The 24,434-nt window shown below is 40.4% G+C and overlaps 1 protein-coding gene and 1 pseudogene across 1 annotated transcript; one reads left to right on the top strand and one right to left on the bottom strand.

The window, feature by feature from the left end:
* Window positions 1-246: 246 nt before the first annotated feature.
* Window positions 247-15,460, bottom strand: LOC139963063 (bis(5'-adenosyl)-triphosphatase enpp4-like). Its single transcript, XM_071963545.1, has 4 exons — window positions 14,413-15,460; window positions 8,712-8,894; window positions 8,153-8,383; window positions 247-4,192 (listed from the first exon to the last, which is right to left on the bottom strand). Exons 1-4 carry the CDS (start codon window positions 15,263-15,265, stop codon window positions 4,059-4,061), a joined length of 1,401 nt encoding a protein of 466 aa, XP_071819646.1. The 5' UTR covers window positions 15,266-15,460; the 3' UTR covers window positions 247-4,058.
* Window positions 15,461-24,069: 8,609 nt separating this feature from the next.
* Window positions 24,070-24,162, top strand: LOC139965886 (U2 spliceosomal RNA; annotated as a pseudogene).
* Window positions 24,163-24,434: the final 272 nt, after the last annotated feature.

Below are 24,434 nucleotides of genomic sequence, written 5' to 3'. Positions count from 1 at the left end.
TAAAACTGTACAGCGGAGATCTATTGCTTTGTACAGCGTACATACTGCCCACGTAAACCCAGGCCCCCACACGTGTATTACAGCTATCGATGAGTAACGCGTGTCTATGAGTAACACGCATGCGCGAGGGTTAGGATACGCCTATATATGATAATTACCCCTAACCCTCCTAGGAAAAAAATTACGCGTACGGGATAGGGCAGGCAACAGCTACAACAAAAAATAATTGCAGATGTAAAAGATTACTTAAAGGAGTTCAAACTTCATTGTAGTTGTATTTCCTTGACACACAGTGGGTAAGATTTAGCAATTATGGTAACTGTACTTTATAGGTCTAAGAGAGTTGCCTGGCCAACATGAAATTTCATCCGTGCATAAAACTCATTATAGGACGGGAACCGAGGGTCTTTTTTCAAGTTACATCTTAAACGAATCGCAATGTTGTATACAACACTCAGGCCCGTACACAGATGTCTGTGTGCAAGGAGGAGGGGGGGCGGGGAGGGGTGGGATGGTAAGTTATCAATTCGTGTCATGGGGAGGGGTCTTGTAAAGAAGGTGACACTATCTGTGATGAGCACCAACATATTTTTGTTTGCTAATAACAACCCTGAGGTAGCTGGAAGATACTTCCCTGACCTTGAAAATGTCATCACTGCCCCCACCCTCTCCGTACGGGCCTGACACCTATTTTATGACTTTCATTACCACTTTATTGTTACTTTTTTACACTTCTTTATTTTTCTCACTCAACCGTCGAGGCTTTGTTAATAATAATTATAATAACATATTTGTACATAAATATTACAAAAACAAAACAATAGAAGAATGTTTGGTTACCTTTCATCAAGACAATGAAAGTTAATATAAGTGCAAAAAGTTATACCATGGGAGCCAGAACTTATCCCATTTATTCCCAGTCATATTGCATGAAAGAATATATTTTTGCAGCAAAAAAATCATCTTTAAGAAAATTATTCATGTTATTGACTGAAGGACTTGTCTTCTTAATTCTTGAAAGAAATATGAAATATTTTACCTAAATTATTATAAGGAATAAAGATTTTATCAAACTTCCCACCAAATAAAAATCGATTTAGGATTTAAGACAAAAATATTGATATTTCTTTCTTCAAGTATGCTTTTACGATAGGTCCAGAGAGGCTTAACAAAATCACAACTAAAAAATAAATGTGGGATTAATTCGTTATGGGATTCACAAAAGGAACAAAGGTCATGATCAATGATATTCATTTTTATGGAGAAAGACATTTGTAGGGAAGAAATAATGAAGAATTTTGTAATGAAACCATCTTAATTTTATATCATTTGTGCAAAGAAAAGGAACTGCACAATATAATCTCCAATCCTACTCAGATAGAACATTCTGCGACTCATTTCCCCATTTTGCACAAGCCTTAATTGCTTGAGTGATTGATGAAACGAACTAAGTTTGAATGAACTGCCCTACAATCTAAATTGCCGAGTGCATTCATCATATTATACACATTATTAACTGGACTGCAAAGTTTCCCTATGTCTGTACCCACAAAAGAGACTCCCCATGAAAATGTAATTGAGTTTACAATACCGTGATACTCTAAGAAGTTTGCCTTAACATTGAAAGTGTTCACAAAGTTTTCATAGGGAAGGAAAATATTGCCATTTACATCCAGTAAATCATTAACAATAGTAATACTCCAATTAAACCAATGTTTATAGATGACAGGGGAATTACTAAATTGAATGAAACTAGTATTCCAGACAGGTTGGCTAAGTATCAATTTAAGATCATTACTATTATATTCAAAGTTAATCAAGTAACAGTTTAAAGATTTCAAAACATCTTTCCAAAACATATTTAAAGTGAAAGCAACAAATGGTTTGATAAAGATATCGCCATGCATTAGCATTTCACTTAGATCAAAATCACACCTGGATAAATAACCCAGTTTCTCCTTAACATTATTCATAATTATACGCTTCAGACATGTTACTTTTATAGAAATTGCATACTTAGAAACATCTATCATCTTAAGACCACCTTCCGTATAACTTTGTCGTCTACACACTCGGTCCAGTTTGCCATTCCAAATAAATTTGAAAAACGTTGAATTAAATTTAGCTTGAATTTTATCACTAGGTGAAGGTAAAGTAAGCTGAGGTTAATTCAAATGCGTAATAATAATAAGCGACTTCAACACTGTTACTCTGCCTATTGTAGTTATATAATGTTTAAACCAACAATGAAATCATTTTTGAAAGGGCATATCTGTAGTTAATCGTGGTCATTTCAACAAGATAATACATTAAAGGAAATACTAAGCAGCACAAAGTTTTCTCCCTTATTCCACGGAATTCCAAAATTATCAAATGCCGTCAAATAAAAAAGTGGTATCATCTGCATATTGTGTTAAAATGATTTGAAAGAATCAGAACAAAACCCATTCAAAAGAACAGAAGAAGACGCCTCCTTATAGAAAGAATTGTACCACCTGATAATAGACGGCCCAAAAATGAAATAGATAAAGAACCTTTGAAATGAACCTGGAGGAAACACAATCAAAAGCCTTTTCAAAATCAATGGCAAATGAACACCTGGTAAATTTTCCTCCTCCAGAATGTGCAGAGCATCATACATTGTACGAATGCAATTGTCTATATATCTTCCCTTAATGAAACCCTTCTGTTCAAACGAAATTAAATTGCCTAGGACACACTTGATACGACTTGCAATGGAAGATGACGCAACTTTATAAGAAATGTTTAAGAGGGAAACAGGTCGCCAATTTTGCAAAACATCTCTTGGCTTGTCTTTTTTTTTGGAATAAGAGAGTTATGCCATGTCTTTGGGTCACAGACTAAAGAGAATTTTCAAAGTCGAAATTTAAAGATCTAATAAGAAATGTTACAAGGAAAGAACTTAAATAATTCGACTGTGAATCCATCGGGACCCCGGCTACTTATATATATGCATAAGTATTAGTCTGAACATGCCTAAGAACACAACATTTGACGTCTAAATATATAATTTTTCTGGGGAGGACCCCAGAAATCCTATCCCCTACCCGGGAGTCAGTTTTAATCACCCCGGATTCTCCTGACTTTAATACCACAGTGTAGCCTTTCTTTGAACCATGGATGTGCTATACCCTGGTTCAACCACGCACTGCTGTATGTCAGTTTACTACTTATCAATATAATGCATATAGTTTGTGTGTGTGTGTGTGTGTATCTTCCTGTATCTAGCTGTTGTGTAAAGTCACTGGTTTATGGAGGTGGAACACACGCACAGTTGCGACTATCGTTGCATTACCGTATGTGGTGTTTTGTACAAATGAATTGTAAAATATGCACTCTATGCACACTCATGACATTTTGTCCATATGATGTCCTTTCTACACAATAAATAATGGTATTAAGCAAACATACAGTACTTTGTGTTTACCGAATGACAACAGGGTTGTGCTTTATAGTTTATTACCATAGAAAAAGATTTCTGACATACTGATAATTTAGTGTAACTAATCAATATCAACCATGACATGCTGGTGTAATATTGTAACACAATGATATTTTCGTATCATGTAGATATAAATTCTGAAATAGTGAACGAATGTCACCACAAACGTTTGAACAAATGTCACCACAAAAGTTTCTCAATTGAATCTCGTTTTGTTGATATTATTCTTGACATGCTGATAGAGTTGTAACATGTTGATATTTTTTTCTGATATATATGGCATTGAAACATAACATGTTAATATCGGCATGCCGACATTTATTACTGATTTTTTGAAGGAGATGGCGTTCTGTAGCCGTGTTTACAAGACAAACCGAACACCTACATACCAATCATTCAATTACTATTCATGATCAAAAGGTGATAAAGATAGGATCCATGTTAAGTCACATAGAACACCTACATACAAGTCATTCAATAAGCATTCATGATCAACAGGTGATAAAGATAGCAGGATCCAAGGTAAGTCACATTGGGTTCTTGAACAGTTGTATAGCAAGGTTGAATAAGCATGTTTCCTGCTCCTGGATGCATGTCAGAATACTTGACTATTCGTTTCATCATTCATATGCAGCCTATGGTATACATCCATCTTTTGAGAACGAATCTGCCTGAAGAGTAATTTGACCGCAACAAGGAAGCATCCAGTAAGGAGTACACAAGTAAGACCTTTATGTGAAAGAAAAGAAAGTATGTCAAATGCTGTATATTAATTCAACTATCGCTTCAGAAGAGGAAAGATACTGTATATGGGCGGACAAACTTGTACGCTGAGAAGTTTTTCTGGAAGTTGGAAAACGTGTCTAACACATGTTAATGACACTTGTCAAACAATAAAAATTACATATTGCTAGTTTGGTAGGTGGGTTGGGGGCATTCTAGTAAACATATATCATTCTGAAAATGGGATTCAAATGGATTAACCGATCAGGCGCTATTTGCGACTTAACGTCTGCCATCCATTGCAGGTCAACCGGCCATAACGTTGATCTACTGCTTGCGCTCGAAACAAGAAATCAGTGCTGTGTTTCCTTCTTCAATTACGGGATATGAGTTTGTTGATGCGTCATCCAACTTCAACAACATGTTAGGGCTTCATTAAAGCTTCAATTTCAAACATAATTAACATTAACACAACAACAGCATTCTCCGGAATTCCGTTGCCGTAATCTTGTCATCCCACACATTGGTATATACTAAAAACTTGCTGGTTTTGAAATCTAGAAGCAACGATATGTTAATAGTTATCTCTATATATATTAAAATAGTTATCAATATGCATATGTACATTCATTTAATCTAAACTACATGACCGGAAGCGTTCTAGTACTGCTAGCGTTCTAGTACTGCTAGCGCCCTAGTGCTGCTAGCGCCCTAGTGCTGCTAGCGCCCTAGTGCTGCTAGCGCCCTAGTGCTGCTAGCGTTCTAGTGTTCTAGTACTGCTAGCGTTCTAGTACTGCGCCTGTATTTCACATAACAGGGAATACACTGACTTTCTCTTCTTTACAGATCTACCCTCCTGTATCCCTAGGGTAGGGGGTTATGTGGGCACACAAACTAAAAAATCTTATCCCCACTTGATTAGTGGGGCTACTAACGAGGGAACGACTTCCTTTCTGGACAAATTACTTATGCATTTTCTGGCGCCATCGCCGCTCAACTCACAAAGAGACTACCACCAACTATACCGTAACCTACCAAGGACAGCCAGTCTAGCCAGTCCCGTCTGGCTAGATCCCATGCCTTGGCCTGGTCATTCAATACCACCAAAAACCCTGGCGTGTTGGGAGGATGGGCGAGATCCAGAAGGTAAGTCGTTCCCTCATAAGTAGCCCCACTAAATCAAGTGGGGATAACTTAAACCAGGAACTCCTTACCTTCTGGAAAAACGACTTATGCAGCTTCACACCGAAACCGGTGGTGGGCACTGGGTACCGGGAACTCACCTAAACCTATCACAGGCAAAACAACGCCAGATCAAACTGGAACCTCCAGAATGACCGCAGTCCACCTGCCACACAGTCATCGGCATGCCAGACAGAACCAGCCACGCATGGGCGGGTAATGGGCGGGGGCGGCGTAGGATGGACAGACCTTTCCGAACTGCCTCCTCCCTCTCGTCCAAAAGGTCCGACCCTGGTAAAGATCTATGTCCGCCCCCAGATAAGTCACTTGCTGTAACGGGACCAACGAAGACTTCTCTTTGTTGATCAACTACCCTAATGATGACGTCACGCCCAAGACCCTCCGGATGTCGAAATCAAGGTCTTCCTGTGACTCGGCCACAATCTGGACTCCCTGTCTTCTCAAAAAGGCCGCTACCGCGCGAACCAATCTGGTGAAGGTTCGGGGAGCCATGAACAGGTTAAATGGAAGGGCCATATATCGGTATGAAGCCCGTTGTAACGGAATGTCAACAAGGGGCTGTGATCCACAAAGACCGGGACATGAAGATATGTGTCCTGAAGATCGACTGCCTAGTGATTGGCCTTTTTCGAAAGGGATGCCCCTCCCCTGGCCTGTACCGGTACTACTGTAGGAGGAGTCTATTTTTCGGATTGCACCCTCCAGACTGAGAGAAACTCTGCGGTGCATCCTTTGGTCATGGGTGTTGAGTGCCCCTACGGCAGCTAGAAAAGGCCGAACGAGAGCCCTGAAATCCAAACAGCTGGAGGACATTTCACCGACACAGAAACCGTTCCAAGAGCCACACCAGAAAACTGGTCAGTCAAACGGTGCACAAGGAATGCCAGTGTCTGGTGCACGAAGCCACCCGGAGATAAGGAGCTGAAGTGGCAATTAGAGCCATAACTTAGGGCAATAAGATCCAGGAGTCTTAACTGGACCCTTGCTGTGGATGACTGGCGCAGAGTATTTGTTGCAATAGTTGCATTAGGTGGTCAACCCTCTCTGAGGACAAGGAGACTGTCTCTTTGATCTCTTGATTGGAGCCAACTTCAAATTTACACTGTCGATGACCAAACCTAGATCAGTTAGGTCCACATTTGTTGACGGCATCTTAATAGGACTCGCCTAGGACTAGCCATTGGTGTAGGTCAACGAAGAGAAGGACCTCTCTGCATCATACTGTAGGTCCTTCACTGGCCACTCCGTCAAAAACTTTTAGTGAGGTGGAGAGGCCCAAAGTAAGCACAACGATCTTGAAGTCCATCCCATTGTAATTGAACGTGAGGAAATTAGTTGATTAGTTGGATGGATGTGGGTATGTAGGTAGGCGTCCTTCGGATCCACCGTCAACACCCACATGCCCCTCTTGGGGGATGCGATAATGACGGAAAGTGTCTCCATCCTGAAATGTTTTCGCCTTACAAACGCCTTGTTTCATGGCCTGAGATTTAGGATTGGCATCCAGGACTTGTCCTTTTTGTATTTGAGAAAAAATGAAGCAGAAAAGTGAGAAGACTAATAGAAAAATGAGAACTCTAACGTCTCCAAGGTCTGAGGTCAAGACTATGGTCGGTCTCAAAGCAATGGGCCTAGACCAAGGAGTCAACCCGACTAGTGGGTTGAGGCCTAACCAAGATTTAAAAGGATGTCTGCAAGTTAAACCACCAGGGCCAAACTATAGCCTGACAGAAAAATGAAAACCATGAGTTCTCGAAGTATGAACATACACCATGGCATGTAAAAAATGATCTGTAAGAATATGTTACAGGAAAGTCTGCAACTTTTACACAAAGACAGAGCTTCTGCCAATGAAGCCTTCGAGGCAAGGAAGGGGTCTTATAACAACTCACAGTCCTTAATTCTTTTGTACAAGAAACTTATCCTGAGGGATTACCAAGCACGATGTCAAACTCAAAGAGACTGGGCATGAATATCGCCCTGGTTTTAAGTAAAAGCTCCAGACAAAGACACAAGCTTATACAATACACTATACAGTACATATGTATATGAATATATAAAGCATGTACAGTACTAATGAGTAACGACAACTAAGAGTTTGCACAACTGGTACCTGTAAAAAAAATAAAACATAGACAGGCATGTTGAAAAATCTATAATAAACTTAATGAGCAACAAAATAAAATGCCAAATTTAACATGATTCTTATCAGTGCTTAATACAAGTGATGTTATCTTGAATACAGGTCCTTATCAGTTGCTGCCTTCACCATAAATTGTAAAACAAACAAGATTCCAATAGATGTAAATCACACTAGAAAAATAGTTGTAAGTCTTTAGAATGGTAGATCTGGAAGGAAGAGGAAGTAGGTGTTGACCCTAAAGTAGGTCAGTGGGGGCACAGTGATAAAATGTTACCAACTGTTGTTGGCTAGGTAGATTAAGTGCATAGGTAGAACAGAGACACGTAAGAGAGGAGTGAAGTTAATTGACAATTACCTGGATAAAATATAACTGAAGATACTATTAAAGTGCTTCTACCAGGTAACAGTAAATGCCAGCTATGACACAGGCTTTAATGAATGATTGCAATGATCCCGAAGTCGGTGGACAATGGAGTAAGTCAAAACCCGAACTTCAGGTGTGGTTCGGATTTGATATGACCAGTATGCTGCCTTGAGATTTGATAAGTCCTGGGCATTTAGTTTTTCAAAAACAGACACAGGAAAATGTGTGTAACGTTGGTAAATTATGACATACTTACCAAGTACCAAGACTTTCCAACTTGAAGGAGACGTACGCAGAAGCATGCTTACTATTGCCATAGTGCCATTGTTGGAATTTGGTTTAATGTCCAAGATATGACACATCAAGGGGTAAATATCAACACTGGGGAAGGAATCCACAAGTCCTCCCTTCTTGAAAGCTGGCCCGTGTGCAATAAAAAATCCAAACATGCTATTCAAAGAATTGTTGAAACCATGGTTACCTTTATCTGGGAAAGATACAGATAATAACAGAAATTGTCATGAAAGACCAGTTTCGAGAGCATCTATGGTGCACTACCAGGAATATATACATTAATATTTACATAGTTACTTATGACACTGTTTCATATTAATTTGCCAGACATGCTAGTTGAATGTTGTCCAACTTTACCCACATATCAAGCAATGGATTAGAAGGTGCTCTCCGGTTGAATAACAGATGTTGAGTGCAATTTGAATAGGCTACTGTATTCCAGTAGCCTACATATTAAAATATTTGGAAGTAAATTTTGTCATATGTTTACCCAATCGTTATCTAAGGCAACAATATCTTACATGAGAGTTGCCAAGGATCCCAGTTTTTAGCTACCAACATCCATCCTTCATCTGCCACAGCCACAATTGGTGCAACACGGATGTTGTTCTTGTAATGGTATCCATCTGGTATTTCATCTTTCTTGTAAACCGTTACATGTGGTGCTGACTTCAGTGATTGGTACAATGGTTCAACATGAGACTCTGCGGGACAAACGAAAGTTGGATCAACATGGTTTGCCAGGAAGAAACTAAATCTTCCTATGCTTCAACATTATGTCAAAGTTTTAAACTAAAATGCAACATTTCACATTTAAGCACCCTCAATTTCTCAAAGGTCCGTTCACCTTTATAACAACAATGAGATCGCATCCCTGACAATTGGGGGACAGAAATGACATAAGGCATTAAATGTAAAAGGTTTGAAGGGGGGGGGGGGGGGCAATATAGTTTTGAGCCACTATAATTGGGCCAAATATGTTTAGGACCATTTAGGTGCCAAATTTTATCTGTTGAAAGTTGTTGGGGAGGGGCCAAAATTTTAAAATTGCAATAACTCCACAACCTTAAATCAGATTTTCCAAACTTTGAATGTAGTTGTTGGTTATGATATTGGGTGATGACATACAACAGTTTACTATTCTACTAAGCAAGGAGCCACAGTGCCCATTGAGCTCTTGTTCAAGAGGAACTTGGATTTTATTCGACAGACTGCAGCATGACTAGCTGAGTAAAGTTTGCCAAACTTAGCCAACAAAAGAGGCAACTGTACACTCTGTATTGGCTGGGAATGCAGTGCTCCCAAGAGAAGCTGCAGCGCTTTAAGATGGTTCTTGATTGCATTTTTAGCATTCTCTAGGGCAAAATTACATGTCAGAATGAGGAATTACAAATACATGTCTCTGGAATGTATCTTAGGGCCCTAGTCTATTGTTTCTTGTGGAGAGCAAATGTCATTTGGAGTCACCAGGGGTCAAATTGGGAAACATTGTTAACACGATATCTCAAGAAGGGAAGCTTGGACCAATCTCATATTTAGTATTTAGTTGTGACATGTAACTTTGAGCAAGACCCCTATTGTTTTTGGTGGAGGTCAAGGTAATTTGGGGTCACTAGGTCAAATTGTGAAAACCTTGTAAACACAATATCTCAAGAAGGGAAGCTTGGACCAATCTCATATTTATTATACAGTTGTGACACGTCGTTAAGTACAAGAAGTCCATTGTTCTTTTGTGGAGGTCAAATGTCATTTTGAGTCACCAGGGGTCAAATTGTGGCATCTATTGTATCTCCCACCGACCAGCCTGTTATATAACATGTGCGTTATGCCTCATGAAAAATAGGAGAGGCTGGTAATTGGAAATTAGCTTAAGGGCATCCTTAGATATGAATCAAGAAGTCTCGAACAAATCTCCATTGACTTTTGTGACGCTAACTGCATACATGCCTGTTCACACAGGTGTGTAATGAAACATACGGTTTGTACTGTTTGTACATGTGCTTAATATCATGCTCATATTTTTGCTTCCGTTGTTGAACTTTTCCGTCGTATTTTGCAATTGTCAAGATTCAGTGCCAAATTAAAACTTCAGGTTTGGATGTAGAAACGTTGGGGAAATGACCAGTCACCATTTGCTAAAATTAATTGTCGCCTTGTTAGATGTTTTAGAGGCAAACCAGGTGCAAAATCTTGGGGACAAGGAGGTAACAATCGCCTTGCTTCTGCTTAATGTACAGCTCGTAGGTGTAAGAAGCCTGTTGTCTTTGGTAGAGACCAATCTGTATGCTGAATACAGGAAAAGCTAGTTTCCATCTCGGTCATCAGATGCCAATGTGAATACTGTTTGTCAGATCTTAAGGCTTTTTGTTGTACTACTAAGATTGAAGTATGTTGTTCATCCTGCTATACACTTCAGCCTAGTGTGTCATATTCTATATAAGATTATTCATGTAGCATCATCCAGACCGCACTGCAGTTTTGCTGTCTCATTAGTTAAGTGCAGAAATTCTGTAGATTACAAATTCATTGGAACGTGTTTCAAACTCCTGTCGGATTCAGGGTACCAAGTTCCAGGACAGTATAGCATTTTGTTAGCCTAATTTTATCCAAATGAAGGAAGTTTGGACGTAATGGGGGGGGGGGGGACAGTCAGGGCAAAGCATCATGATATAATCCCCACCCCTTCCTTGTTACTGCCAATGGTATACAGCCATTATGGTCCTTTAGCTTGCCTTGGTCGCCACCATTAAAGCATCTGAACTGCAGGCTCATGTTCGTATCCAAACTGGCTTGCACGAGGACTAAATTAAAGAGTTCGAGGGAAACAATTGACTTCACAATATTGTAATCCTTGATCATCAGGAACATTGTTAATGATCTGTTCATAATATCGCAATGTCTCTGTGTGTAAAAAAGTCATGTTTCAACCACGGAGCTGTTACTCTAAGAGTAGCAGCTCCCTGTTTAAGCTATATACTCCTTATCATTATAGTATGAACAAACTACATCTACAGTAGTGCAGTTTAGAAGCATTGCTTATGTACATTATTTCCCGCGGCAGCCTCTTTCTACAAGAGCCGATGTGGGATATGTTTTGGAATAGGCTTAGGCCATTTGAAATAATAAACTAGTTAGTATATGTTGTCAGTCAACCACATAGAAGTTCAGATTAATCAACTGGGAACAGTGTTTCTAACAAAAGAGTTATAACTCCTCAAATATAAGTCTTGATAACAAGTTATTAGTCACTCCAAAAGAACTTGTCAGGGCCACTGTGTCAGGCAGTGGCGTAGCCAGCGGGGGGGGGGGGGCAGGGGGCGGGAGCCCCCCCCCCAGTTGAAGTGCTCGCCCCCCACTTGCCCCCCCCCCAAATGGAATTATTGACTGAGAAAAAAAAACTTGAATGCACACTAAATATGTTGCTGGGCCTATGTGCATATTACCATGGTTTTTATGCAATTTTTATTCTTTACCTTTTACCTAATTCTCTATCTGCGAAATTGTGTGGCCAAAATAAAAATCTTTTCCATGGGAAAATTGCCTTGAAAAAGAATTTGACCCAAGCAGCAGCGCAAAAAACGCCACTGTCTCTGTATTGTCAAATGTGGAAACGGGTTGGCAATTTAATTAAACGGTCTCCGCGGCACTCACAAGCGGAGGCTTCGTTCAGTTTATGTTCACATGATTATCCCTGGTCCCTGGATTGTGTTCCAAAATGATTCACACGTGAGTGACGTGCATGGCAGAATGAATATCACAGTATTTAGAAACAATTTGCAATTTGACTGAAACTTACAACATGTTTTGCTACGCCTACGCGACCAATCGCGAGGTGTTTCTTGGGTTAGGTACATTCAACACAGAACAGCCTAGTAGTCTATATACGTTTGTGTTTCCGTAGTGAGCTCATAGGTCCGAGGTGACCAGACGTCCCCGATTTTCGGGGACAGTCCCCGATTACAGTGTGCTGTCCCCGATGAACAAGTGCCCCCGAAAATGTCCCCGATTCGTCAAAATGTTCAGGAATTTCGAAAATATCCCACATTATTATTAAAATAATTGTAAAAACAAAATTTAGTCAAGTGTGCAGTCGCAGAATGGAACTTATAACCAGTATTTCAGGTGGGCCAGTGTAAAGTGGAAACACTGTTAAAAATATGCTACATCGATCTAGCCTAGCACTCTTTCGACCGTATAAATGGCAACTACGGCGACACAACGACACTTATAGTGTGAGCATGAGCAAATCACAAGCTCTCAAAGAACCACGTAAAGTAAGTGGATTTCATTTAAGAAAAAGCTACATTTTTGAAAATAAAATTGATTTAAAAAGTGCTTCAAAGTATCACCATTTTACATCTAAGCACCTTAGGCACTTGAAAATTTTCCAAGGATCTCATTGTTGTTATAAAGGTGAAGGGACCCCTTAAACCCCTCCCCCATATCAGCCACGCAATAAATGTTCCCGATTTCAGTCACGAAAATATGGTCACGTTATCAGTAATAGGGCGCGAAATTCGTCGATAAGTTCGCAGACAGTCATCAGAATAGGCGAATTAACCTTCGCTAGACTGTTTGAGTGAGCCATAGAAAGTGCAAAAGAAGGGCCCGGAGGGGGAATGATAACATCTTTTGTTGATTGGGGGGGGGGGGGGGGGTTACACTCCCAGGCAAGTCAGATATCATGCTGATCATCTTTGAATACATGACAGAAAGAGCTTAGTCTATTCAGATTTTTAAAGAGAATTATCGATGAATTTTTCAGTGATCTGTTTTATCGTTAATAATACCTATGTGGAAATAACATAAAACGTCAGCTACTGTAACTAGAGTGACCATATGTACCCTACATTGCTGACACAATACCCGATTTGCCACAGTTTGTCATGCAAACTGTTTGGTATGTCTTTTGTACTAGCTTAGTCTGCCCCACCAATTAGACCCTTCGCCCCCCCCTTTGCCCCCCCAGATGGAAAAGTCTGGCTACGCCACTGGTGTCAGGTGACGTACTGTAATGTACAGTCCCATTTCGGCATACTGTCTTTACCTGACACAATGTTTTTAACATCGGAGGGACAGTAATGACTGTCATAATGTGCTAATTCAGGTATAGTCCTTGGAGCATAACAACTCTCACTTGGGAATATAAATGATATGCTGTAGGTTTGAGTAGAGTGTTGGATACATGTATCTCTTTAGAGGCAGAACCAGGAATAGGCAGAGGAAAAGGTGGGTTGGGCAAGATCAGGTCTCTGCCACCACAGCATTAATTGCTGAATCATTCAGCTTGATTGCTTTGTATTTTCAAAGAACAACGTACAGTTGGCAGCTAAATTATCAGCTATTAGTTTACAATTTTGAAACTAATAGTAAAAATTTAGAGATTAAACTTCTAAATTTTGACAGAAGCATTGAGAGTTTGCAAATGTCTAAACTTGCTGCAGCTTCTGGCATGCTCTCCTGGACATCCAGCAGATTCTGAGATATATACTACTGTACATGTATAAATTCCAAAAGAATGTCATACTGTTCTGACATGTATATTTTGTAATATAAGCTATGTGGGTAAAAGTCTTTAAAGGTCTTTAAATTGTGCCCCCACATCCCCCCCCCCCCCCTCGGTGAATTCTTGAGAAAGCCCATGCAGCACTGGGCCACTATAACATCTACAAAACTTTTAATGTAATAACTTTTCTATGGCACCTAAACTATTCCATACACGGCAGATCGTTACAGACAGGCCATCATACTCTGACATCAAAATTCCTTCAAACCGTATTCTGTCTGTGCGACACAATCAGGAGCAATTGCTGAGTAGCATGTACCCCTCTGTTTTGTGAATACCTCATAAGTACCCCATTTCATAAATGACAAGTGATCGGTTTTTGTAAAAGAACACTACCCTTTTCCAGTATTTGCCCTCTTGTTTTCTAAATAGTGCCATATTGAGGCGTATTTGTGGTTTGCTTCCGTAAATCAGTGACATACTGTATGTTCCACTGTCTATAGCAGTTTGTATATATACCCCACCCCCTTCCCACCACAACCTCCCCAAATAAACACATCAAATGATGTTACATGAGCATAGGGCGGGGGAAGCGCCTTCAGTAATATGGAGATAGCCTGGACTGGAACTTGGACTCAGAGTAGCCTGGACATTGAATTGTCTCGGACCATGACATTCCATCAGCATTCAATGACAGTAAATAGTACCGAACTTACCCTTCCTTGGCCAAATCGAGAGAACCGGGTTGTCTTCGGTAGTGAAGTGTGGATATATCGTATCATTCAGATAATTCTCTGCGTAAATCGTTCTGCTTTTATCTACTGAAATCATGCCATGGTCTGAAGTAAAAATGATATTCACTTCATGGAGCAAATTGACCTTTTTTAATTCCTTCATCAAATGTTTTACAGTATTATCGCACAGTTTTAACGTGTCATTCATTTCAAAAGAATCTGGTCCATGTTGGTGACCGGTTAGGTCCGGCTCATGAAAGTAGATAGCTGCAAAATTGATGCTCCCATTGGCAAGTAAAGATACAGCAAAATCACTTCTTTTATCAAAAGGTACGGAGTAACTGAAATGGGAATATTCATAATCTGGCCTCATACCGCCAAAAGACACGTCCATACCGGGATACTCGATAACGGCGCTGCTACCTCCCTGTCTCTGGTTAGTTATCCAGATAGGCTCTTGACCAGTCTGACTCCACCACTCGATTGAGGTGTTGTTTCTGTGAAACGTCTCGTTTAGTACAGGATCATACATTTTTGTCCCTACTAGTCCATGAGATTCTTCGTAGAGACCCGTAACAGTTGTGAAGTGGCTGGGTAAAGTTTTGGTCGCAAACGGATTTATAATGTACCCTCCGCGACTTCCATGTTTTGCCAGATCATTGAGAGTAGGCGTTAAATCCCTTTCCAGATAGTCCCAGCGAAATCCGTCGAAAGAAACCAGCAATAATAGTTCCTCTCGATACGTATTCCTGGTAAGCTTTACACCGGTTACCATCAGTAGAAGGCATAGAAGCCTACGTAGATCCAGTTTACTCAGTGTGAACAACATCGTCATTATACCACAGATGGAGAATAACCTAGTTCAATCAGGTAGTAATATGGAACTCCTTGGTTCAATTACGTATTACATGATGTACTTCGGGCGAGTCTGCTACATCGTGCACATACAGAAACAGATCTATGGTAATTACACCACGGCACCGAAGTATTAGTAACCAGTATGCTCAACAGCTGGCTACCGCGATGTGCGGGTATTGTTGCTACGTTGAAACATTCAAGCTAAAAAACAATTTGGATTCCAATCCTATTGAATTGTTCTCTTCCCCGCTCAGGATGGTAAACGCGTATACAATTAGAAGTATGAGTTTATCACCAATCTTGACACGTTTCATATCGACTACCTGCTTCATGACGCATGTGTAATCATTCGCGTGGGTACAGGGGCAGATGGGAAGCTTCCCTTACCCCATTTTGGAAAGTTTGGGAGTAAGGAGTATCTGTCCTTCCCCTTCCTACTTTGCAACTATCGGCATGCACTCCGTGTCAGTACAAGCATCATTCCACCGGATTCTTTGTACTAGCAAAACGAGTTCCAGACCATCAAAATTATCAAATCATCATTAAGTGTATCCGACGCATTCCGGCCCTTTTCTCTACATCCACAAAAAAACAAAATTTCCCAACTGCGGAAATTTTGCCTTAAAGTTACAAACTTCAAAGAAAAAGAAAACTCAAACTTTTAAGAAAATTCGACATTGTGCGACAAAATAGTAGAACATTTGCAATGCAAAAACGATTCAATATAAATTGATGCGAGACTGTGCAGTGGATATTTTGAAAAAGTCGAAATTGCGAAGAAATGTCGAAATTTTTATTTAACATATTTATAGGGCACTTTTGCTGTACAAAGTGGTGACTACGACTATAATACTTCAAACGGTAGACGAAAATCACGAAATAGTCGAAGGTTAAGATTTTAATGTCGGTCTAATGGTCTGTTTAGCAAGTTCTTATGGTCAGTAGATACAGTGAGATAGCAAACACAAGAAAATATAATATTTAACCATTCTATTCTGCGGGTAACGTTGCCGTGAACAGGTCTCTTTTTATATGTACAGGTATAAACGGGCTATTACTTAATTCATCATCCCATTTCATGGTACAGGAATTAATAATCACCCTCTGGTCGGTTGAATGTCATCTTGTGAGTAGTCTCCAGAGAGTGGAGGCAGAATTTTCTAATTGTTTTGAGATTAGCAGGATCCTACCGTTATTGTATTAATAATGTGTCACGAGCTGCCTTTGACTCGAGTAAATCAATTAGAAGCGTTAAAATATATTACACTATTTCATTCTTTTGGTTAACGGGACTCCAACATCTAAATGAAACATTTAACAAACACTTGAAAATGTTAAATAGTGCTATACGTTCGCGTAAAGTATTGGGTGTGTATTATTGGAAATTCACAAGATAAAGAGCGAGAGGAAAGGCTTCAAATGGGGTTTCCAGCTTCGGTGATTTACACCACTTTTAATAAATATAACTATATTTTGGTAAAACTAAACTACATGATCTGTTAATACAGGGGAATTTACTGAAAGGTGCATAACGGCTTCTGAATTATTGTGGTCTTAATTTCAGTCTTTTTCTCAACACAAACACCAGAAAACACAATAAACTATTCGGATCAATGTTAAACAAATCATGTTATATTTCAATATATGTTCAGTGAAAGTAAAAAAAAAATGGTTGTAGACAAATGATATTTTCAACATCAGTGAACACACTATACTTCGGATATAATATCAGTTGATCAAGAATTGTACATGGATAACATGTTAGACAGTCTAACATTTGGCTTCAAATATGAAATAGAATTAAATTCATCACAAAGTGGTGACAATTGCCTCTACACAGACCTTTTTTCTTTTTAGAGATATGACATACATAGGTGTGGGCTAATGTTTTCAGCTAGAAATTGAATTTTATATCATTTCTATATGCTTCATGTATACATTCCTGTACTAGCTTGTGTATTGTTTAACCTATCTTCTTTCTATCTCTGTCACTGAATACATTAACATCACAGGACATACATAGGTGTGGGCTAATGTTTTCAGCTAGAAATTGAATTTTATATCATTTCTATGCTTCATGTATACATTCCTGTACTAGCTTGTGTATTGTTTAACCTATCTTCTTTCTATCTCTGTCACTGAATACATTAACATCACAGGACATACATAGGTGTGGGCTAATGTTTTCAGCTAGAAATTGACTTTTATATAATTTATATGCTTTGTGTACATTCCTGTACTAGCTTGTGTGGATTCAAACATTTGAAGTGCAAACAAATAGCCTACACTGTCGTTTTGTAAAGAACATGAACATCAGGCAATCAAGGGCCTAATCAATTTGTCTTACTCTGGATTTACCTTAATAAAGATAAAGAAAAAATCTCAGGATATATGCGCAGACGTTGCAAAGATGTGAGTAAACAATTAAAATGCCTGTCATTATTGATGTTATATTTAATTTAAAAAGAGTGATTCCACAAAACAAGAACACCTACAGTCCATGGTAGTATGCACTATGGATGCTACTAATAGCATTACTTACTACACTTCTAATGAAAACAGGCGGTATAGAAGATTGCCAAAACTTTGAGCAAATCTGAAGTATTCCCTGTTTTAAGGTTTGAAACTTGAGCAAATTGCCACACAGGATGTTGGTCCCCAGTAGATGTTCATCTCCTCCGTTAAGGATGTTCCTTTCGTCCACCTAGTAGTTAAACCATCCTCCCCTAAACCCACACTTTCACTGGATCATGTTAACATTGGGGACAGAGTTGTGGAGAGAGTGGCGTCATACGAATATCTGCAGGTTGTGTTGGATGAGAAATTGACCTGGAAAAACTAAATTTGACAACTTGAGGGCAGTTATTATCAATATCGGTGGCAGTCGGTGGCATTAGAACAATGAAACGTAGCAACGGGTAGATCGTTGGTTCGAGCCCTTGCCGGCGAAAGGAAGACTTTTCATGCCCCCCCCCCCACCCTGCTCCTTTGATCACACCATTGCTTTGGTATGATACCGGATGGTACGGAATCCCTTACGTATTTCAGAGAAGTAATATGAGTTTAAAAACCGCATATTGTTATGTTTGCAATGTTCGTTTTGCTGTGTTCCCGATACCTTGAAATGTTACGTTTTTGGAAATTCGCTACTGCCCGGGAATTAATAGCGATGCAGATGCGCTTTCCCGGCGACCAAACGTGGATTGAAGAAGACATTCTCTTCGTTTACATTTATACGGCGACGAAGTGCGGTAGAAAACAATGTGGAGGAGTTTACTGCAAGTCGATTCGGTGAGAAAGGAGAGGGTGTCCCTTAGAAGTAAAACTAAAGAGGGTTTGGCACCAACTGATGTAGTCGAGCGAACGGGGAGAATACTGTGGCGGGGATAGAACCTGCTCAGTTGGCCGCTAATATTCAGTTTAGTATCACTGGGAAAGAACATGACAGGGTCACCAATTAAGGAGGAAGATACTCCAAGGGAGGGGGTAGGTGGGCTTTGGGTGGATCGGTGATCTGAAGAGGACATCAACAGAGGCCAGTGAAGATAATGACATCAGCAAAATAATTGGATGGATATCGACCTCTGGAGAACGACCACAATATTCTCTAAGTTAGTCTGAGAATTAAACCTGCGATGTATGTCTATCGATAAACATGGATTATCGAAGTAGGTTACGAGAGCGCGTTTACAAACTTGGGAACGTCCCAGTTTGTCCAAGTTGAAGCAACAATAATTTGAGACTTCGAAAATGAGAGTTTCAGTAAGCATATTGGTCATTATTTCACTTAGTTTGAAAAGAAGGCAACTATACATATTAGCCACGTGGTAGCCCAAAAAGATTAACATACAACCTATACCGGACCCCTTTGGAGACCTTACGTTCAGGGCCGTCTTAAGAGATCACCGGGCCCTGGGCCCGGCAATGGAGCGGGGCCCCTCAATCAAGTGAGTTCGAAAAAAGTTGCGTGAAAAATTGACATCCTTGACAATCGCTCAAGCATAGACATGCCTGCAATTACCACCCCTCCAGTGGCTTACCTACGGGGGGGGGGCCTGGGGGAGCCGAGGCCCCCAATGAAATCGGCTGGCCCCCCCCCCCACTGCCCCCCCCCCCACTGGGAATGGGGTAAAAAAAAATGTTGTAAAAAAAATAATAAAAATAAGTGCGATTCACTAATATTTTTTGTTCAATAATTTGGGAAATAGTGTTACACAATTTTCTCGTCTGCATCTGGCAGAATAAGAATAATACAATATCTGTAGTAATCATGAGAATGGTCACACAGCATGGCATGGCAATGGTCGATGCGAAGATTGCGACCATACACCACGAACCTAGCTTGTTGTGCTGCGCGATATCGATATCTGCTGAAAATATGTTCAGTGCTTCCACCTAGCGCAACAATCTATCAAAAGATTGGCTCCGTTTGTACTGAGCCGAGGTATCAGGTATTCATATATTGCCTCGAGTCAAATTGAATATATGCAGGCGCGGATCCAGGGGGGTCGCTCTTGGCCAAAAATAAGAGAAAAAAAAAGAGAGAGAGAGAAAAAAATAATTAAATTAAACGCCAATTTTAAACATGTAGGACGTCAGAAAAGCGGTTATCCTCACAAGTCAGCCAGGTGTGTCTTTTCCGTGAAATGAACTATAGTGTGCACGCGTGCTACACGTGCCAAAAATGCCTAACAATCTCAATTTTCAGACCAAAAAGTTTCAAAATTGAGGTGGTGTTCGAATTTTTTTGGGCGGTGAGGTTACAGAGCGGTAGGCTGCTAGGATGCGCTAACGAATTTTTCATGAGCAAACCCCTCACCCTTCCAGAATCCTGGATCCGGCCCTGCATCAAACAGTGGTGACGGAACGGGAGGGTATTGGGGGCTAAAAGCATTATGATTTTTGTATCATCTCAACTCATCTGATACAGTGTAATACCATATTTCATAGATTGTTTTTTCTCATCAATTGAGAAATTGCAGACATGAGATCCATATTTTCAGGCTAGGTACATGCAGCTTAGAATACTCGGGAAGTGCCGTTTCCGGCCATCTGGGGGTTTGTAAAGCTTGTACGCTCCGCGCCAACCGATGATGGCGCTCCGCTTAGATAGTCTTAAGTTCAGGCGCGGCTGGACGGGTCAGACCCCCCCCCCCCCCGTCACAAATCCTGCATCCGCCCCTGAAATGTCATTGAATATTCCACAAAAACACTTTTTTATGCCCACGAAACTGTCGAAACATGATTTTCCACTACCAGTGGTAGAGATATAAAATATTGGGAATTCTGAAATTCCTGCAAACATGCGGCTGTGCCTGTTCACTACTCACTACTGTATCGCCTTAAAACATGATGAGTGGAAATTGTTTCTCCAGGACCGTATCGTATCGTGGGTATCGAGTGCGTCTGATATACGAACGTACGTAGTACGTACGTACGTACGTCTATGATGATATGCACTGTACTGTACTGATAAAAACATAGGTGAATTTCACTCCATGGGAGTGATCACTGAGCACATTCCGGTGTAAGAGTGAATTTCCACTCCATTGGAGTAAATCTTAACTCCTAATAGAGTCATATTCACTCATATTAGGAGTGAGGGTTAACTCCAATAGAGTTAAATTTCACTCTTAATTTGAAGTGCGCCGAGTGATCACTCCAATGGAATGAAATCCACTCATTTGTTTTTAGAGTGTTGCTAGATATATGAAGAAGAAATTTACATACCAATACATGTTATCGGTCATCGATTGGCACAAAAACCCAGATTCTGATGACAGCTGCCTCAAGAAACCCAATAAATGGCCTAATTAGCACCGAGCCACCAATGTGGACCATTACCGAAACATCGATGCGTGTTAGTCTTCCATCCCCTTCCTCTAATGCTATTTAAGTCCACATGTGGGCATATCCTGCAAACCTACCGGTAGCCCACAGGGGTTTGAGTTGGGAGAAAGGCCTTGACACCTTGAAACGACATATGATGCCAACTTCCCTCAAGTTAAAAGTCTGGCTGAGTTGGCAAGGCCAGTCAGCATGAAAGAGAAAAAAACTTTTTTTGCATTTCTGTCACCAAAGTTGCACATCTTTTTGGTTGCTATTTTTCCTCACAGGTGCCATCTCCTGCGATCTGGGGGGGTGCTGAAATCTCAAATTTTCTCTGTACGCTCCGCGCCAACCAAGGTAGGGCTCCGCTTAGATAGTAACCTCCGGCCCCCCCCCCACAAGAAAGAACAGCCCCCCATGGCCCCCCCTCAAAAAATCCTAGCTACGCCACTGCACCCCTCCCTATGTCGCGCATAAAACTTTAGCTGAATAACATACGTGATATATCTAAAAGCTGAAATACATTATAGAGGAGTAATCTTCCAGTTGCCCTCCATCCCTTCCCTTACAATACTGGACTCACCAATTGTAACACCCTTGTGTTGAGTCTTTCAACTGAAGGGGGGGGTGTAGGCGGTTTAACACTATCTAACGTAACGTAGTCGCCAAGAACATGAAGTATTTTTAAGGGAGGGCCCGAGGAACATGAACTTATAGCATGCTCCTCATGGTGAAACATAATTGCACCTATAAGGTGAATTGAGTGTACTGTTAATAGTAGGAGAGACTAGCGTAGGCTCTTATGACCAACTAGACCGGTTTCTGCTCTCAAACTTGATAGGAGGAGCTTCATCAGTAGTAGCCTTTGAATATTTTATATTCGGCCTGGGCGCCTCGTTCTCAAAATGCATCTATTTTCTGTGCACGAGTTTTTATGGACTCATAGTGCAGCTATAAGAGCATCTAAAAGAGCTTCGTGTGAACCTTGAGAGTCAGCTGATTCTTCGTTAGTACGAAACCTTGAGTTAACAAGTAAATCTTTGAGATTTTGGGCCCTTCTGTAGGCTAGAATCGGTTCTTTTGGAAACAGTTTGGATAATTCCGCGTGATTAAGTGCCAATGTTTCAAAAGTGTTTTTTTTCAAATGCGTGGTTTTGATATGGGATGTATAGGTAACTTGCTTGAACACCAGTAGTGGTTCCTTTTGTTTAGGTTTGGTAGTGAGGTATTGCCCACGGTTTTCAAATTTTATGCCTTTCGTGGCTGAGGCAGTTTCCTCTTTCTTATAGTTACGGAGTAACAGTTTCTCTGTGTAAGCCTTCGGGGCATTGTATATTCCAAGGGTTGCAAACTCAGATTCGAATATTTAATGTCAAACTCTCAAGTGTTTCACCAACTCTCGTCACAAGTAGTCAAGTATCGAATTCAATCAAGCATAATGGCCTATTCAATAAGTTTTCCTCCCAGATTAAGACATGGGGTTACTACGATTGCGGGGCCCCTGACATCGCGGGGCCCTGGGCCAGTGCCCAGTGGGCCCATGCGTTAAGACGGCCCTGCTTACGTTAGGGCCTATCCTGCATCCGCATGTGTTTTACCCATGTGTGCATACACTCATTTTGGTTATCAGAAGTCTACATCAATTATTTACCTATAGGGCTGAAAGGCATGTAGAAGGTTGATAGAAATGCTTGAACATTATTATCATGTTCCTCTTCCTTGGATTGGTCAATGGGGCCGAGACAAGATTTGTCACACACATAGTGATAATGGAGTACAGCTTGGGAAAGTAAAGTGACGATCGACAGGAGGGGTACCAGCCGTTCCTGGTTTCTCGTTGGAAAATTTAGACTTTCAACCGATAATCCATGTTTTCGACTGATAATCCATGTTTATCGACCATTTTTTTTTTGAAAATCCATCTGTAAGAGTTGGAATTCCAAGAATAGTCTAAGACATCACCTGTGGTACTGTGTGTTCTGTATTGCGTATCTTAACTTGTTTCTTCCCAAACAAACTCCGATTAAGAAATACACGATCATAAGCAACTTAAAAGGAGAAAGTATAACATTGAGTAAAAGAAGCCTATTGATATTGATGGAGGTCAAAGGTCATTTGGGGACAACAGGTCAAATCGTGAAAGCCTTGTAAACATGATATTGCAAGAAGGGAACCATGAACAGATATCATATTTGGTTTGTAGATGTACCATATCAAATTTAAGGATCCTAAATTGCTTTTGGTGGAGGCCAAAGGTCATTTAAAGTCAATAAATGCCAAACACTTACTTCAAAGCCCTCTTACCTGTCTCTCTACACCAACACACCTTCCTAAACATAATAGCCCAAGTAAAGCTTGTACAGATTGCATATTTGCTATATAATTGTACCATATTGAGTAAATGAAAAAACCTAATGTTGTGGACGGAGGTCAATATCGTTGGAGTTCACCAGGGGTCAAATTGTGAAAAACAAGGACAGATGTCATATTATGTATGTTAATGTATCTACCACGTTTAGTATAAGAAGACTGTTGCTGTGGTCAATGGTCATTTCAGGACAGCATGTGTCATTGTGAATTTATTGTTTGTCAGATTGCACTGCTTCTCACTGCTTTTCAGTATGTTGTACACCTCACTATGCATTACGTCAGATTCATGAAGAAAACTGCTCATGTAACATCATCGAAACCACAATGCATTTTGCATTCTGGTTAGTGAAACTTAAAGTTAAACAGTTAAACTTTGACTGTCCGAGTCAAGTCCGAGCTCTACACATGCGAGTCCTGGTTCTGCACAGCCGAGTCCATGAAAGAAAAAATGGAACTAATGCGGACTCATGATAACCAACACTGTATATGTACCATACCCGTTCCTTTCGGGTTTATCTTACACATTTGTACACATTCTTTGGCACACTGAATGTGTAGAGATAAAGTATAGTGCATACCACCATCGCTTCTCGGCCTTTTGGCTAAGATCATGTGTAGTATCTGTTCTCTTTCGAGGGGAACGGTGATACACCGACCCGACGATGAGCACACAGTCACAGTCTCGATGCAAGGGGACTGGGGTTGAGAGCGGATCAGTCGTCCGGTAGTTTGGTTTTCGTGCCCAGGTTCTTTCCTGGGTGACTTTTCTTAAAAAGTGTATTACTGAGAGTCGGCTTTGGAAACGATTCTTAGTGATTTGAATACTAATAATAACTATGAACGTGCTATAGCTGTTCTCCACTATCCATTCATACATTCTTCTTCAGTTCTTCACCATAGAGCAACAGGAAGCCTGGCTATGAAGGATACTTCCCTAGCAGGCTTAT

The sequence above is a fragment of the Apostichopus japonicus genome, chromosome 3, assembly GCF_037975245.1.
Source record: "Apostichopus japonicus isolate 1M-3 chromosome 3, ASM3797524v1, whole genome shotgun sequence".
Lineage (NCBI taxonomy): Eukaryota > Metazoa > Echinodermata > Holothuroidea > Aspidochirotida > Stichopodidae > Apostichopus > Apostichopus japonicus.
The sequence above is the reverse complement of the archived record's forward strand: the minus strand, read 5'-3'. Positions and strand labels throughout refer to the sequence as shown.